The 17932-nt window shown below is 36.4% G+C and overlaps 2 protein-coding genes across 2 annotated transcripts in view; one reads left to right on the top strand and one right to left on the bottom strand.

Annotated features, from left to right (window-relative positions):
• Positions 1-13944, top strand: part of DBF2 (serine/threonine-protein kinase dbf2) — a 73878-nt gene extending 59934 nt beyond the window's left edge. Inside the window, exons 9-11 of the mRNA XM_051207942.1 lie at positions 4771-4839; positions 8635-8976; positions 11755-13944. Of these exons, the coding sequence (XP_051068629.1) occupies positions 4771-4839; positions 8635-8976; positions 11755-12462 (1119 nt within the window). The 3' untranslated portion in view covers positions 12463-13944. The remainder of the gene's footprint in view (positions 1-4770; positions 4840-8634; positions 8977-11754) is intronic.
• A 2782-nt stretch (positions 13945-16726) lies between these two features.
• Positions 16727-17932, bottom strand: part of HDAC6_1 (Histone deacetylase 6) — a 198782-nt gene continuing 197576 nt past the window's right edge. Inside the window, exon 13 of the mRNA XM_051212729.1 lies at positions 16727-17247. Coding sequence (XP_051068627.1) covers position 17247 — 1 coding nt within the window. The 3' untranslated portion in view covers positions 16727-17246. The remainder of the gene's footprint in view (positions 17248-17932) is intronic.

The raw sequence follows: 17932 nt of genomic DNA, 5'->3' as shown, positions 1-17932 counted from the left end.
GTTCCACACAAGTCATTTGATTTGTATGTGGGCTGTAATACTTCCCGGGTGCCCAAACCGAAGCAAGCGGTTTTCTTAAGAGGACACACCCCAAGCCTTTGACCCCAAGGTCTGATCCACAAGGGAGTGGAGGAACGTCAGGAGATGCAGTTCTATGGTAGCAGGTGAACAATAATGGGTTCATACGCTATTTGTTTCCTTAGGATCCTGGAGCCCATGTGCACCGTTGGTTTGGAATGAGAGTTTTCCGACTCATCTAGGTAGATCATCCGTGTCCGCTAATCCGGTTGTGGTGCTTGCTACTTATATTGACATAAGTAGTGTATACCGCGAGTCAGGAATGTAATGTCTGGCAGCAGAAGATTGGGAAGATCAAGAAAGGAAGAACGGGAATAAAAAGCAATTAGTATAGAAATCCAAGAACAATGAAGTCTGAGGCAATTATTGAACATTTTGCAAATGAGGTATTATAATATAGTTTTTCTATTTTACCAAGTAACTGTAATGTTCCAGTTATCCTCACCTGTGTTCTCCTTCACTACATTTGGCTCCACTAAGGATGGAGATTCCATGGCCAGAGGAACACGAGGACGGAGATGTGGTGGGCATCCTGAAGGAGTTTGGGGCCGTGGCGAAGCTGGTGGTGCTGGGGACGCTGCTAAGAGGCAGGGCAAAGGCTGTGTATGACAGCTTGGACGTTGCTGGCGGGAAGATGACATGAGGGACAGTCACGCAGCGGTTGGTGGCGAGGCTCGATAGCCCAGCGGACAGGGGGGAGGCACTACAGAAGTTCCGGTTGGCGGGGTTGTCGGTCGGTGGTGACCCCCCGGTGCTGGCGGTAGAGCTTGCCAGGTTGTTGCGCCGTGCGCTGCCGAATCTGGATGAAGTGTCGGATATTCGCTTTTCATCCTCTCGATTTCGTAAACAACACTGGTGTTGCGAGAAGGCTGTGAGTCGGACTTCCCTGTTAGTGGTTGTATACACGAGGCCATGTGAGGGCATTATGAAAGGGAGAGCGGACTCTCCCCACTCTCGGCCGTACCAGGGCATTTGGGGGCATCCGGTGCTGATGTCCACAACAGGGCTCGAACTCAATGCTTTTCACTTCATTTCTGAACATCATCGGCAACAGCATAATTAACCAATATATTCTCTTGTATCTAGCTGATAAAGTTTGATTATATCAATGAAAGGATATTTTGATTAAAAAAGATAATTGACGAAGACTTGTTTTCATTTCATCATAATTGACAGATATGAATAATTCCATTTCATTAATTTAATATGGTTTTATAATCATGGATGGATAGTAGCTAGTAGTGGAATCCCGTTTGACGCGCTTTTCATCCTATTGGGGACTCGTCAGCTGGATGCATCTGTATCTCAGAGTTGATGATCACTTCGAGACTCGAAGCCAGTACCGTTCGCTTTAAACGCTATCGCGTTATCCATGAAATTATTATGGTTTTTTAATGCAAATGTTAGTTGATATACAGACCCTTTCTATTTTAGTTACACCTTTTATTAATATTATGTGACCATGGATACTATTATGTCAGACTAGTTAGAGTAGAGTAGATATTTGTGGAATTTATATCAATAATTAACTATCATTCTCAATCAAATATTAGTTATATAATATACCCTTGTGGGCCAGGCTAATGTTACATTGGTTTTCAGGAGAACCAGACACCATCCAGACTTTCACGTGACAAACTAGTATTCGATCATAGGTGTCTTCGAAACATTGCTCGTATATCATGGGACCATCGAGTAAGTAACACAGTTGTTAGGAAGCGGGTACTAGGTAAGGATGGCAAATCAATTGATGAAGTAGTGAAACTTCATCAGTTGAGATGGCTGGGACACGTGTTACGTATGCCCAACCACTGACTACCTCGACGTGTTATGTTCAGTGGTATAGGAGTAGGTTGGAAGAAAGGTAGGGGCGGCCAAACCAAAACATGGCACAAGTCCATGAAGTCACTGACAAGTGGACTGAGTCATGTTGGTAGGTGTAGACTACCTGGTTGGGGACCGCGAGATGATAGCAACCGATGGTTAGAGACCCTGAATGACATGGCTCAAAATCGTTTGCAATAGTGTGCATGGGTGCATCCACTCTTTGTGTTCTCCCAAATTCTAATCTTCTGAATTCTTCATGTCCCTTTTTTCCTCTTTCCAAATTTGTTTCACTGGATTATACTCTTTAAATAACATCTCCAAACCCTAATCTTCCCGATTACTGCTTATACTCTTATTACCTCTACCACTACGGGATTTGAATCGACCACTGCATCTCTGTGCTAATGTGGTGTGGCAACTCGAACTGATGTACGTACGTACGAAGTTCTACGTTGTTACTGACTGACAGCTCAATCCCGTTTCACAGGAGAGCCAGACACCTCCCAGGCCTAAATTTTATAACGCGAGCAGTACAGCTCAATCCCGCTTCACAGGAGAACCAGACACAGTATAGGCTTTAACGCTACAATCTGAATAGTACAGTTCAATCCTGTGGCGCAACAACACAGGTACCAAGCACCCTGGTGAACCATTCGCACCATTCATATACACATTCACACCGTATGTATAGTTATTCCGTTCAATGGTCGCGTGAATCAATTATGCACATCACGAATAGGCCAAAGTTGACCTATTCCGCTTACACAACAGTCAAACTAATTAATGTTAGCAATGACAACATGCCTTACAATGTCCCAATGACAATGGCCCCTGAGAACACTGAAGAGCAACCACCAATATGAATGAAGTTGGTTAACCAACAAACCAATTTTGCACATGAACAGTCAGCAAAACTTGCTAAATCAATGCCGAACCATCGGCAATACCAATGGCGAACCTCCAGCCTTATATGAGACCTTCAGCTCTACATAGCCATATAGCTTATAATGCACACAACACATATGTAGGGTAGTAAACAAAATAGCCCAACCTGAAGCGTTAGGGCTTGAAGAACGCTTAAAACCTATTGTGTGCTGTCGGAATACTATGAAAAGACACCACCAAGATCATTTTCATCGCATTTGCGAGATTTTCATTTGTCCAACTTTTCAGACCCTGAATTAGGGGTAGTAGTTAAATGTATAAAACTCTAGAGTTTCATAATTTTCAATTTAATTTATTTGAATAGGTATGGTCTATATTTTGTCAGTTAATTGAAATTAGTTTGGAAAATATCCTAAACCTAAGATTTATGTTATGTGATAATTGTTAATAAACCAAACCTATAATTTTTGGCAGACTAATACCCAGTGTAGGATTTGAGTTAGATATTATTCAATGGAGATGTGACCACTTAGTTACTCAAGGTCACGAATAACTTCTTGAAGGATTGAAATATTGACTGTTGATTTTTAATGAATTCACTGAAACATGAAAAGTTAATGCACACAGAGAGACAAACAGAAAGTAGGACAAGGACTATGGTATAATATTGTGACTAATCACAGTTGCATTGACCGACCTCAATCAGTTGTCCTTTGAGGACTTCGGTCACGCTCTTAGGTCACCAAGGCTTACTTCAACCTAATTTATCTTCCAAGTGCCCCGAGAACCCCCCCACGATGTGGACAACCTCTAACAGCACTCAAGATCACTGAAAACACTAAAAGTCAAGTTAGAGATTATGGCAAACTATTTTCGGAATTGTCACCTTCAATCAATGTTAGTCAGAGTTGCCTATTATCTACATTTCTACTTGATATCGTCATAGATATAATCTTAGAAGTCACAGATTATTTATCTAACTTTTCAAGTTTTGATCTTCTTCATGAAAGATCATTTGTCGCAAATGATACAATCCTATTTGATAAATATTCTGACAAAATACAGTGTCTACTGAACGCTTTGATGAATAATACAAATATGTTGAGGACGAGTTTTCCTCCCACTAAATTAAAAATGTTGCTTCAGGATTACCGTACATCATTGCCTAGACTGACATAGATTTTTACATTGTTGAATACGTAGTTTACTTTACCTATCTTTTAATTCTCATCAGTCTTAATGAATCGGTGTCTAAATCAATCTTGACATAGATTCAGAATGGTCATTTGATTTTTTGTTAACTTCCATTATCTATAACATTTTTGAAATATTCATCTGTTAACCAAGAGGGTTAATTAGTATACTACTAATCAGTCCTTTTTATGTTACTCTTTCACTATGAAGTATGTTCTGTGAAAGTAGAAGATATAAGTAGGTTAAAGCTATGTGAAGTTAGACATTAACACTGTTGGTCTAGAGATTAAGTGTTCGAACGCGAGACCGATAGATCCTGAGTTCAAATGTCATGAGGTGGGATCGTGGATGCACACTGTTGAAGAGTCCTACAATAGGACGAAACGGCCGTTCTGTACTTCCAGGTTTTCCATGATGGTCTAGCTTCAATCGACTCATGATCTCAACAATTAAAAGTATTTGATCATAGGACTTAATGCATTATAATATGTACCAGACTCTACTTTATTCTTGACTGATTCAATAGATTAGATAAACATGATTTTGACTACTACTATTATTTCATCGATTAATCAATTTTTAATAATAATCAATTACCTTAGTGATTATCTTAAACAGATTATCTTTTTGTCTGTTTTTTTTGTTGTTTACTTCCAAAAAATCGATTTTATGCTTGTTCCCTTTTATTGATTTTCTGTCTATATTTCCTTTTTCTATTCTGTTTTACTATATTTCTCTTTTTTTTCTCTCTCTCTCCTCCTTCGTATTACCATTGTCCTCAAATAGTCGATTACAATGAATTCATTACGTAACTTACCATTGGCTGTATTTTTGGAAAATTCAGTTCTATTACAAGTAAGTAGTATGTATTGTATTGTTCATTTGTTTTTCTTCTCTTTTCTAGCAATCATTTATCGTTTTAGTTAGATTTGATTTCTTTGATTAATTTTGAGAGAAATTTGATTAATTCTAAACTTTAATAGTTGAATTCATAGGTCAATTGAAGCTAGACCATCATGGTATTACTGGAAGACCGTTTCGTCCTAGCCTGGGACTCTTCAGCAGTGAGCATCCACGATCTCGTCTCGTGAAATTCGTACCGAGGACCTATCAGTCTCGTGCGCGAATACTTAACTTTTAGACCACTGAACTTGCTGGCATCCAACAGTGTTAATGTCCAATTTCAATTAATCCACGAAATTGAGCAACACATCTATCATTGTCTTCAATGAGTTACTATCTCATAACAGACCCAGTTGAACTCCACTGGTTATTGCTTCACACTAGAACTCTTGACTTTTAGACCACTGAAATTGATGGCATCTAACGGTGTTGATATCTAACTTCAATCTATCCACAAAACTGTGCCACTGTTCACGAAATGGCTGTTCAGTGCTTCCAGGTTCTCCATGGTGGTCTAGCTTCAATTGGTTCATGAATTCAACTATTAAATTATTACAATATCCACAAAACCCTTCTCTTGTATAACTATTTATTTATAACTGACATTACATTGTACCTTTGTACCAGTGGTAACGATTCTAACCAGATGAAAATGTAGCTAATTTACATTTTATTTGAATGGAACAAAGATTGAATATACATTGACATTATTGTTCTACACTTATTACAGTCTATTGATAAAGACTACTTGTTAAGCCTAATAAATTTAAAGTTATAAATTGTGAGACAGAAAAATATTGATTTATGCTAAAATGCTTCGACAATTTACGAATATTATCATAAATAGTAATAGTGTGATGTGTACTACTGATGTCAACATATATAAGTAGTATGTATCATCAATCGAAAATGAAATGTCTGGAGGTAGAAGGTTAAGAAGATCGAAGAGAAGAGAACGAGAACAAAGAATGATTGATTTGGAAATGAAGGAACAAAGAAGTCTGAGACGATTGATGGTCATTTTGCAAATGAAGTATTCACTGTATAGTTCTCAGATTTGACTAAGAGATTCTGTAATTTTGTATTCAAATACATTTGACTGTCCTCACTTGTTTTATCGTTCACTACAATAGTAGTAGTGTGATTTGTCCTGCTTATGTTTACAGATCTAAGTAGTATGTAACACAAATGTCTAGCGGCAGAAGATTGAAAAGGCCGAATTGAAGAGAACAGGAATGTAAACAAACAGTAATGGTAATAACAACAAGAATGAAGGAACTTTAAATTTTGTAAGACACAACTGATGGATGATGTGCAAATGATTCAGTCAGTCAGTCAGTCAGCTACAACGTGAGACCAGGCACATATATGCATCGGTCCAAGTTGCCATACCTCATTAACACAACAAGATGAACACCGGATTCATAGAAGTAGTTAATTCAATGGTGGTAATATATAAAAGAAAGATTGTATATAAGGATATAGTACAGGAAGAAAGAATTAGTATGTAGAAAGAAAGATATGAAGCGATTTTAATCTCATAGTTTAAGGGAAGACAGAGAGTGTATAAACCTACACCATTGTGATCGATTCTGAGTCATGTCACTCAGAGCCTGCAACCATTGGTTACGATGGTTTATAGTAACTTAGTAAAGTGTTCAGTCACTACTCTTTAATTTGTTTATTATATATTCTTGTTTAATAATCACCTCATTAGCTGATATCTGTTGTTGCATACTATCCATTATTCAGTGTTTACAAACTTATCTTAATCATGTTTACAATGTTAGTGATAAATGATCCATTAATCTGTCAGTACGTGAGAAATACCCGTTACTTAAGTAATGAGTTGTAATAAATGTTTTCATCATAACAACAATACATTATACTCAGAAGTTGGAACTAAACTCATACATGGGTTATACACATTGAATAATAAATATGTAACTTAATATTTTCGATGATATTATAGTTCCAGTGTTAGGTTATTAGAATTAGTCATCAGAAAATCCTAGTTACCTTAGGTTTCACGATGTCTGGCACTTGGAAATCTTAAGGAAACGAATGCTCCCTTTTGGATTCGGAATCTCACTACTCATTTCACAGTCACAGACGTTAATACTAAGTTTTTTTTTAGCTACAAATAACCTGTACCACTAATATATTCATAACTATCGGCCATTGAGGATCAACCTATGTCATGTTTGTCTAGTTTCTATCGTTGATCCGATTTTATTGACATGAGTATAAGTCCCTTTAAGACTGTAGGTACGCCTAGCTGATGAATATCAACTAGCACGAAACCTAGATCCGAGATTTCTTACTAATTAACTCCAAAACAAACTGCACTGTACCGTCGAGTTAATTAGACTAGTGGCCAAATTACAATTTAATCGAGTAGATAAATATTACAATGGTCACTACTCAATGATCGATCAATGAAACTACAGTATGGTACTTATGCTTCCTGTAATATAATCTTAAGATTTTGACAAGCTGATGACACATAACTCATAATCCATTATAAACAATCTGTGTATAATTTATATCAATTTGGATTTTATATGAGTGTATATTGGTACTTTTTTTATGTCTCTTGCATCAGACATTCAAAATGTTTCACTCGTAGTCTTTACATCTTGACAATATTAAGTTACTGAAGGAATTCAGCAAGAAGAAGCTTTGAACACTGTCCTAATACCATTTGGATTTTTATCTATAGGTAGATGTCATTGAAATCTTGAACCGATCAATGTTAGATCACCACTGAAAACCTGGACACTTATCGTGCGCTCATTGGTTACTAGCTTTGCGAGATAATTCTCGAAGTTCAAATGAGAAGCCGTCACTAGTGGGGCTAAACAATTTCAAGTGTGAAGTAGTTGCCCAACGAAGACAATAGAAGATGATCGCGCGATATTGTCGATTGGTTGAAGTTAGGCATAAATACTGTTGGATCCCGGCTCAGTGATCTAGATATTAGGCATTCGCACGCGAAACCGAAGGTTTTGAGTTCGATTTCCATGAACGGTATGGTGGATACTCACTTCTGAGGTGTCCCGTACTAATACGAAATGACTATCCAGTGCTTCCAGGTTTCGAATGATGGTCTAGCATTGATCAGTTCATGATTTCAATGAAAGGGCAGTTATCACTTTCCAGTTGCCCACACCATGGAAGAGTTCTTCTGGAGGTACCTGAAAAGGAAATTGGACTAGAGGATGGTCTTATTTATCTGAGAATGTGACCGAAGTGCCCAAAGTACAACTGCTTGAGGTCGGTTACACACACCCTTTTTGTGAGTAATTTTCGTGTTAGCTCCGTACTTATTGAAACCTTTCCGCCGGAGATTGATATCCATGGGATAAGGTGATATGTGCATTTTTAGAGTCCACCTTTTCTGACCTCACCCTCCCTTTGTGGGAAGGCAGCATCGCTGTTATGCTGGTTATCTGAGGGAAACATCTCACCACCATCACACCTCTGTACAGCCAGTAGTACAACTTCGCCTTCGGACCTTGGGTTTGTTGCTTTTAGTCTTAGCGCTCTTCAGCCGACTTGTCTGGAATGGTAAGACTTAGGAGAACGATTGATCCAGTCAGTATAACTCGATTGATTCATCCCAATAGACAAGCTCGATCACCATATCAACTTAGCAACAACGGTCGGATATCCATTATTTCATATATTTGAAATTGTTTTCATTTTATAATGAAATAATATTGATTAATTTGTTGATTTATTTAGGAATTATGTTGTATTAAAGAAGAATGTGCTGATCTTAAAATTCGTGTATATTTACTTGAAAAAGAATTACGTGCTAATCGTTTAACATTAGATAGTCGTACTGTTGCTGAACGTGCATTACGTGCTCATCTTGATGCATTAATTATTGAACAAAATAATCAATATTCAATATTAAATGATAATAAGTTAAAATTATCACAAACAACAACAATGGCGACGTCGACGACGACGACGACAACAGCAACAACAACAACAGGAACAGGAATAACAACAACACTAACCAATCAATCTATACAGAATATTAATCAAAATGAAATAGTTTTATTAAGAGGTCAAGTCAAGGTAAACTATATATATACTGAATTAATAATTTACATTCAATTATGATTATTAAATTTTATTGAAATTATGTAATGATCAATGTTAGAGAATCATTGAAAACCTGAAAACATTGGATAGACATTTCGTATTAGTACAAGACTCCTCAGAAGTGACTTACTTACTTACTTAGGTTTTTTTTTACCCCGAGGGAGTATTCTCAAATCCACTCTGTCTGTAGCCTCCTTTTCTAGTTCTATACAATTGTTGTTCATCCTTCTCATATCTGTCTTCATTTCTCGGTGGAATGTGTTCTTTGATTTTCATCTTCTCCTTTGGCCTTGAGAGTTCCAGATGATGAGAGCTTGCTTTGTGACGCAGTTCGGTGCTTTCCTCAATGTGTGTCACATCCATTTCCAGCACTACTTCCTGATTTCTTCCTCTTCTGAAATCTAGTTTGTTCTCTCTCACAGTAGTGTAGTGTCTGGTCAACGGAGACAACTGTCAAAGAACACTTGTATGTTGTGGATGGTGGCTTTCGTAGTTCTCCATGTTTGCGCCCCATACAGTAGAACTGTCTTGACATTTGTATTGAAAATTGTGACTTTCGTGTTGTTTGACATACAGTTGTTTAGAGTTTCAGATGTTCTTCAATTGTATATATGCTACTCTTGCTTTACCGATCCACAGCTTAACATCTGTATCAGATCCACCGTGTTCATCAATGATGCTGCCCAGATACGTAAAGGATTTTGCATCTTCCAAATCTTCTCTGTCAAGTGTGGTTTGATTGGTGTATGTTGTGTTGTATCGGAGGATCTTGCTTTTTCCTTTGTGTATGTTGAGACCTACTGCTGCTACACTGGTCGTCTTTTCCTACATTTGTTGTTGCGTGTGCACTAGAAGAACCGGATCATCTGCGAAGTATAGGTCGGCTAGCTGCATGCTAGCCGTTCACTGTATCCCATGCTTCCCCGCAGATGTTGACGCCTTCATAATTCAGTCGATCATCAGAAGCAGTGAACATCCACCATACCGCACATGAAAATTGAAATCAACACCCTGAGTTTAGCATGCGAATACCTAATCTCTATACCACTGAGTCGGGATGCAACAGTGTTTATATTTAACTTTAACCAATCGACAATGTCGCGTGGTCATCTTCTATTGTCGTCATTGGGCAACTACCTCACTCTGGACATTGTTTATCCCTACTAGTGATGGCCTCTAAATACATTTTTGAGAATTTTTGTCGAACCTAGTCACTTGTGAACACATGATGGATGCACACTGTTGAAGAGTTCTATACTAAGACGAAACGACAATTCAATATTTCTAGGTTTTCTGCGGTATTTTTATATTGATCGATTATCGATTTCAATAAAAATCAATATATGGAATAAACGTTCATCTACTTGGTTTATCATAATTATATTGAATGCAAATTAACGTGATCTTTCCAGTTGTTACACATTCTCTTGATGTCTGCTTTCTATTCCCAACCTATTATGCTTCTCGGTCTTCCTCCTTTCTGTTCCCTTCCAGGATTTCAGGCAAGCGCTTGAGTCGTGGTGCAGTTTGATGATTTCCATAATGTATGTCCTATCCACTTCTAATGTCTTTTCCTAATTTCTTCTTCAGCTCAAAGCTGGTTTATTCTCTCCCACCGTAGTCTATTGCTGATGGTGTCCGATCAACAGACATTGAGTATTTTGAGTAGAGAATTGTTTATAATTACTTGTACTATTTTGATGATGATTGTGGTAGTTCTCTAAGATTCAGTAGAACTAACCGTCTTGAGGTTTGTATTGAAGATTATGAATTTGATATTGGTTGAGAGTTGTGTTTTGAGTTCCATATGTTATTTAACTGTAGGAATGTTCCTTTTACTTTGCCAATCCTTGCCTTTACATCTACATGAGATCCTCCTTGTTTATCGATGATGCTACTCAGGTACTTGAAAGTTTTCACCTCTTCCAGAGTTTAGACGCAAGGTATTAAGGAATGATGGTAAATCAGTTGATGAAGTTGTGAATCTTCAACTGAGATGATTCGGTCACGTGTTACGTATGCTTGAACACTGATTACCACGACGCGCAATGCTGACTAGTGTTGGGAATGGTTGGAAGAAAGTTAGGGATGGACAAACCAAAATGTAGCATTAATGCTTGAAGTCACTAACTTCTAGCCTGAGCCATATTGTTAGATGCAAACTACTTGGTTGCGGTTCGTTTGACTATACTGTACAATATCCTTACGTAAGGTCTTTTCTTTACATATTACACCATTGAGTCAACTACTTCTATGAATCCGGTATTCGTCTTGCTGTAGTAATGAGGTATAGCAACTTGGACCAATCCATGTATGTGCTTGATCCTACGTTTTAACTGACTGACTGACTAACTTCCAGAGTTTCTGTATAAAGTATGATTGAATTAGTGTTCCTTGGGTTGTGATGGAGTTTTGTTCTCTACAAACCATTGGGAAACACAACCAAAACAAAGGAGTAAACAATGACAAATTTAAGATCAATAAGAACCAATCAACGGTGAGGTGTACAGAACAAGCTGTGAAACGCATATAGAGAAATTCGAACACTTCACTTCTATCTGAAGTTTGTGCTGATGATGAAAGCTCCACGACTAAACCATCCAGCTCAGAGAACAACACTCCATCAAAATCATCCATCTGAGCTATAAATCTTCACCATCACCCTTGGGTTGTATTTCATGATCTTGATTCTCCCCCTTTGTGTATGTTGTTTGTTTTCTTTCTTTTTTTCTTGTTTCTTCTCATTTATAGAATTTATTACAAGCTCTTGAAGCATTACGTAGTAGTACAGAAATACAACAAATACAAAGTGAAGAATTAGTGAATGATTTAAAACGTGCTAATAGTGCATTAATTAAAGCATTTGATAAAATAAAACATAAATTTACAACACGTATTAAAAAATTAGAAGATCAATTAAATTCTATGCATTCTATTCCTTCATCCACATGTTCTACATCATGTCATACTACTACTAATACTACTAATACTACTACTACTAGTTGTAGTAGTACAACTACTACTCATCACAATTATTTAAGTAATACATTCAAAGGATGTATGATAGAACATCATAATATTAATGAAATATCAAAAGCATCTATTATATTAAATGATATGAATAATGTAAATATAAATTCTCAAATTCATCCCATTTATCCTGTGCAAAGTGCTTTACAACAACAACCTGTAATAACAACATCAACATATTCATTGAATATACCTTCAATAATTGATTGTAATCGTAATTTATCATCAATACCAACATCTCATATCCCTCCTATTCCTCAACATCAACATCAACAACATCCACTGCATCATCAACAGGATCATCATTATTATCCACAAATTAAACAACAACCTATGACATTGAATACATCTCAATTGAGAACAACACCACTTTCAACTAATTCATTATCACAACAGTTTTCAAATTTAAAACATTTTCCTACTCATTGAAATATCATTCAATTCTTGTTTTCAGTTCATTGTATATATATAGGTCATCAATCAAATCAGTAAAGCTAACTTTTTCCCTCCTCCTCCTTCTCCTCCTCCTCCTCCTCCTCCTTCTTCTTCTTCTTCTTCTTCTTCTTCTTCTCCACCGCGACCACGACCACCACCCCCTCCTTCTCCTCCTCCTCCTCCTCCTGCTACTATTACTACTACTACTACTCCAAATTTTTATACGATTCTTGTTTCCCTTCTTTCTTTCTTTTTTTGTATGTGAATACTTAGCAACAATAACAATTCAGATAGTTATATTATCTCTTGTTTCCTTTCTTCTTTTTTTCATATTTTCCGCGGTTTGTTTTATTTTAGCGGGAAATGATATTTTAACCGATACTCTCTCTCTCTCTCTATATATATATATATATATATATATATTCAAACAAGAATAATGTGGTGTTTTTACTGCTGAACTACTCTTTTATTCAATATATATTTATATTTATATACTACTCATTGTACTACTTATATATCCATTACATACATTAAATGATCCGTGATGATTTTCAATATGCCTTATGAGGATAAGATTTATCATTTTCATATATTGATTAATTGATTTAAATCATTAAAAGGAATAGAATATGATTTATGCTTTTGATTTGCATTTTGTTGTTGTTGTTGTTGCTGTGGTAGTTCTTTCATATTGTACTCATTCTAACTAATCAATATGTTATGATGGTGATCATGCATTTGTTCTTATCTTTTCTTTTTCCTCCTCTCTCTCTCTTTATCTCTCTTAGAAACAAAACAAAATAGGAAATAATCAGAGAAAGCGGGGATATTGTGGATAGAGATTTATGTTAGTATTAATAGTTGAAATTTTATAAGTCAATTAAAGTTAGACCATCATCATAAAAAAAAATATGAACGTATTAGATGATCGTTTCGTTTTAGTCAACAGGATGAAACAGCCATTCAATGTTATCAGGTTTTCTATACTGATCTAACTTCAATTGATTCATAAAAATTCAATTATTAAAACAAAGAAATGATGGCATCTTTGATATCTTCTTTTCTTTACCTCTTCTTGATTAAACCTTCTATCCCACTTACATCTATATATTATACATATGAATCTGGTGTTCATCTCGTTGTACTCATGAGATATAACAACTTGAATCAATACCCTGATCCTAGATGGTAACTGATTGATGATTGACTGATCAGTTACATAATCATATTATAGATCAATATAGAAAGTGTTTGAAATGATTTCTCAGTATTGTTTATTTCATTGTTATCATTCTTTTATTCTTTCTCTTTTCTTATATATATATATACTACTGAATTACTTATTTTGATTTGCACATATTCAAACACATGCATATACATATATATAATGTAAATTTCTTCATTAGTAATTTTGTATGAACAAGGAGTTTATAGATAAACAATCATATTACTTATTTGGGTGACTTCCTTTTTTTCGAATGTATATTACAACCAGCAACCAGCAAGATCATTCTGGAGATATCTCAAGAATTTGAATGAACAACAGTCTTAGTGTTATAACTTGTGAACCTGTGTACCCTATTTATTGTATAACGCAACAATACCGCCAATCAGAGTGCAGTGAATTATCGATCGGACCAATGACGTCATAAAACCCATGCGAGTAGTCTAGAGTCCTGATTGATCCTGCTTTCCGCCTAGCCCAAACCAGTTAAGTCCAGAACACCAATCTCAGCCTCTGCAATATGAATCCTTATATTTCAAACATTCTGGGTTTATATACCAACCAGACAGACCACATCGTACCAATAAAATATGAAACACCATTTGTACAAGATCTAGCTAAATGTGACTATGAGTGAGGAAGGTAGTACTTAATAGACAGGGCATAATTCAAGAATGGTAAATCGTATAATAATAATTTATAGGTCAAAATAACGCTCATAATAAGCGGGACATGAATATGAATAGTTTAGTTATTTAACAATGATACGATAGAAATATACGTTTAGTATTGGTCCATAAAAAGGATCCAAAAAGTTACCATTTATTATGCTTATCGGGACATAATACTTGGTAACTTGAGACTCTGATCATAGAGCCCAAAGCCTAACTGCTTGATATTAGTCATTCAGAAACTTTCTATATATAGTTTTATATATGTTAGATTCTTAATTTTCAAGTTCTATCATCAAAGATAGGAATTCATAGGGAAGGATGAGGTGAGTTCAAATTTACTAGCCTTCTCCTCAATTTGTGGAAATACAGTATAGGTAAAGGTAATGTTTAATGGTTGACACATTCTTGTTCATTTAGGTGTATATTTCCTTTTGACTTTTAATTTTCAGCTTTTTGTCTTACCACTCTCCAGCTAATCTGCTTAACATCATGAGATCTAAATGAAATGAATGTTTTGGTCAAGAAAGCTTATTATGATATACCATCTCGAGCATCCATTGAACGTAGAATTTTTGAATAGCTTAGTGTTAGTGTTTCAGGTCATAACACTTCAATAAGTATTTAAATCTAATAGAGAATATTAGTTCTCTCGAAACTGAAAGTAACCCTTTCCGACAAGGGCTAACCGTTACAAAACTAATCTTTAGGGTTTTAACTCGATGCATTCAACTACCTAATATATCAAGTTGAGCCTAGAATGACTTTTCTCATAGTGTTTCATGAATTGATCCAGTAACAAACGTAGTATTGTCAAAAACCAACTTCTGATAGAAATTCACCCAAAAGTAATCAGAAATGACCAATATAATAACTCTCCATATTTTCGATTTGTTTGATGGTTGTTAGTCATTAACGATATGAGAGTTAACACCAGCACAAGTTGATACACTTTAGATCATCATTTTGAAAAATCAACATACACTGAATAGTTGTTTTCTTCTCATTTAGAACTTCTTAAGATTGGGAATACATGAGCTTAGATGAGATTCAACCTATGACCTTGTAGTCTGGTAGACACGAACTGTGAAATTCAACCATAGAACTGAACGATCTGCATGATAATTTTCCAATACCATTGATAATAACAATTTCATTTTCGATATGTTTGAGCCTTACCAGGTATGACATCTACCTAGAATTCCAGAAATTAATCTTTCATACTTACCTACTTGCGCCTGTTAATCACAATCGAGCATAGACCGCCGACAGGCATTCTCCAACTCATACTGTCCGCAGCCTTCCTTTCTAGTTCTATACAATTGTTGCTCATTCTTCTCATATCTGCCTCTTTTTCTCGGTGGAATGTGTTCTTTGGTTTTCCTCTTCTCCTCTGGCCTTGAGGATTACAAGTGACGAGAACTTGCCTTGTAACGCAGTTGTGTGCATTCCTCGATGTGTGTCCTATCCACGTCCAGTGATTCTTCCTGATTTCTTCTTCCACTGGAATGTAGTTTGTTCTCTTTCACAGTTCGTTGTTGCCAATAGTGTAGTGTCGGCCAACGGATCCGAAATATTTCGCATAGACAACTGTGAATAGACACTTGTATGTTGTGGATGATGGCTTTCGTAGTTATCCATGTTTGCGCCCCATACAGTAGAACTGTCTTGACATTTGTATTGAAAATTCTGACTTTGGTGTTGGTTGATAGACAGTTGTTTTGCGTTTCAGATGTTCTTCAATTGTAGATATGCTGTTATTGCTTTACCGATCCACACCTTCACGTCTGTATCAGATCCATTGTGTTCATCAGTGATTCTGCCCAAATATGGAAAGGTTTTGTTATACGGTCCTGAATGAGCACTACTGAGGTTTCCCATGTTAAAATTAATATGCTACCTGGCTTTTTCTGATTTTCAATGCTGGACAAATACCACCCATAAATCAAACTAATTATAATAAAATATCTCGATAATCATATATTATAGTATCCTCATTGATAGCTTGCTTCAGGGTGAGTTCTCAAAGTTCCAGTGAAGAGTTTTGATTTAGTGAAGTCAGATGGTGATCACCAATTAATGATAGTGAATTACTGCCACGCCATATCACAAATCAATTAAAGTTAGAAATGTAAAACACTGGATATCATCTCAGTGATGTAAGGGTTGAAGACTTATCTCGAGACTGAATTATCTTAGGTTTATTCCGTATCAAGGACATAGGTATCTACTACCAAGCAGTCTCAAACTACTACGAAACTGCTATATAGTACTCCTTCTAGTTTTCAATGGCCCCTCAACTAACATTCATCAATGACAAGAATAAACTTCACTTTGAGCTGACCATCATAAATCTTTAATCTGAAAAATGAACATTAAACCGATACGTTCACCATTGATTGATCTCTGGATGGTGATCAATTTCATGTATGTCAGGTCCTTCTTAGTACAGATCGAATCCTATCGACCGAGTTGCAATGTGGCCACCAGTACAGATGACTCGACATTGCGTGCACTATGTTGAGATAAGATGATGGTTGGAGGTAGTCAACAGGAAATCCTGAACCTAGGCTTTGTGCTATTTGGTACTCGTCAGCAAGGTTTACCTGTAATCTTGAGAGGACTTATGCTCTCTGACGGATTCAGTCCCATGTTACCCAGCTTCACAGTTAGATACATTACCACTAGGCTATCCAGGCTGCGACTGACTTTCTGTAGGATTGAGCTGTATTCACAATACATTACACGCACATAAATAGTTTAAGTATTTTATTAAATAAGAAGACATTAGTGAATTCAATACATTTCTTATAAGGTTGCAATAAAAAGCAGTCGTTTATAAATTTCCATTACTAGTACATTGATTCATTTTTAGCAACAGTTCTGAAATGTATAAAAGGATAAAACAGAAAAGCCCATTCAACAATGGAAAGAAGAATAAAATTAAGATGAACAGTAATATTAGAATCAGTTGTAAGGGATATTCCGCCACTGATTCGTCCACAAAGCACAGACTTTTTTACCCAACATTTCCTCATATAGTTATTGTAAGGGCTGAAGATATAAGTAGATTCCTTATATAAGCACATAAAACCAGTAAACATTGTACACGGAGGGTCTACCTATGGGGGACTGGAAAACCCTGATTCCAAATCAATGATGAACATGGTCTTCAGGATCTTGAGGGAATCAAAAGTGTATGAACCTATTGTTGGTCACCGACCACCATAGGATCACATTTCCTCACGTTGCTTCACTGCCTTATGGATTAGACCTTTACGTCAAAGGCTCCAGGTGTGGCCTCCTATGAAAACCACCTGCTTCGGTTTGGGCACCCGGGCAGTATCTCAACCCTTATAAAAATGAACTATAACTACTACTGGCCTCATTGTTATTGTGTCGCGTATATGTATTTAGTACCCCCCGTGTACCAATGTTTATGTCTTCAAGTAAATAAATTATAGATAGTACACCGGTTTCACCCTTGTATAGGACTCATGAGTGACAATGCAGACGCACGACCACATCAGTGATCGAACCCAGAACTTTTAAGTCCCGTAATGAGTGT

The sequence above is a fragment of the Schistosoma haematobium genome, chromosome 3 (assembly GCF_000699445.3).
Source record: "Schistosoma haematobium chromosome 3, whole genome shotgun sequence".
In the NCBI taxonomy this organism is placed as follows: Eukaryota; Metazoa; Platyhelminthes; class Trematoda; order Strigeidida; family Schistosomatidae; genus Schistosoma; species Schistosoma haematobium.
The sequence above is the reverse complement of the archived record's forward strand: the minus strand, read 5'-3'. Positions and strand labels throughout refer to the sequence as shown.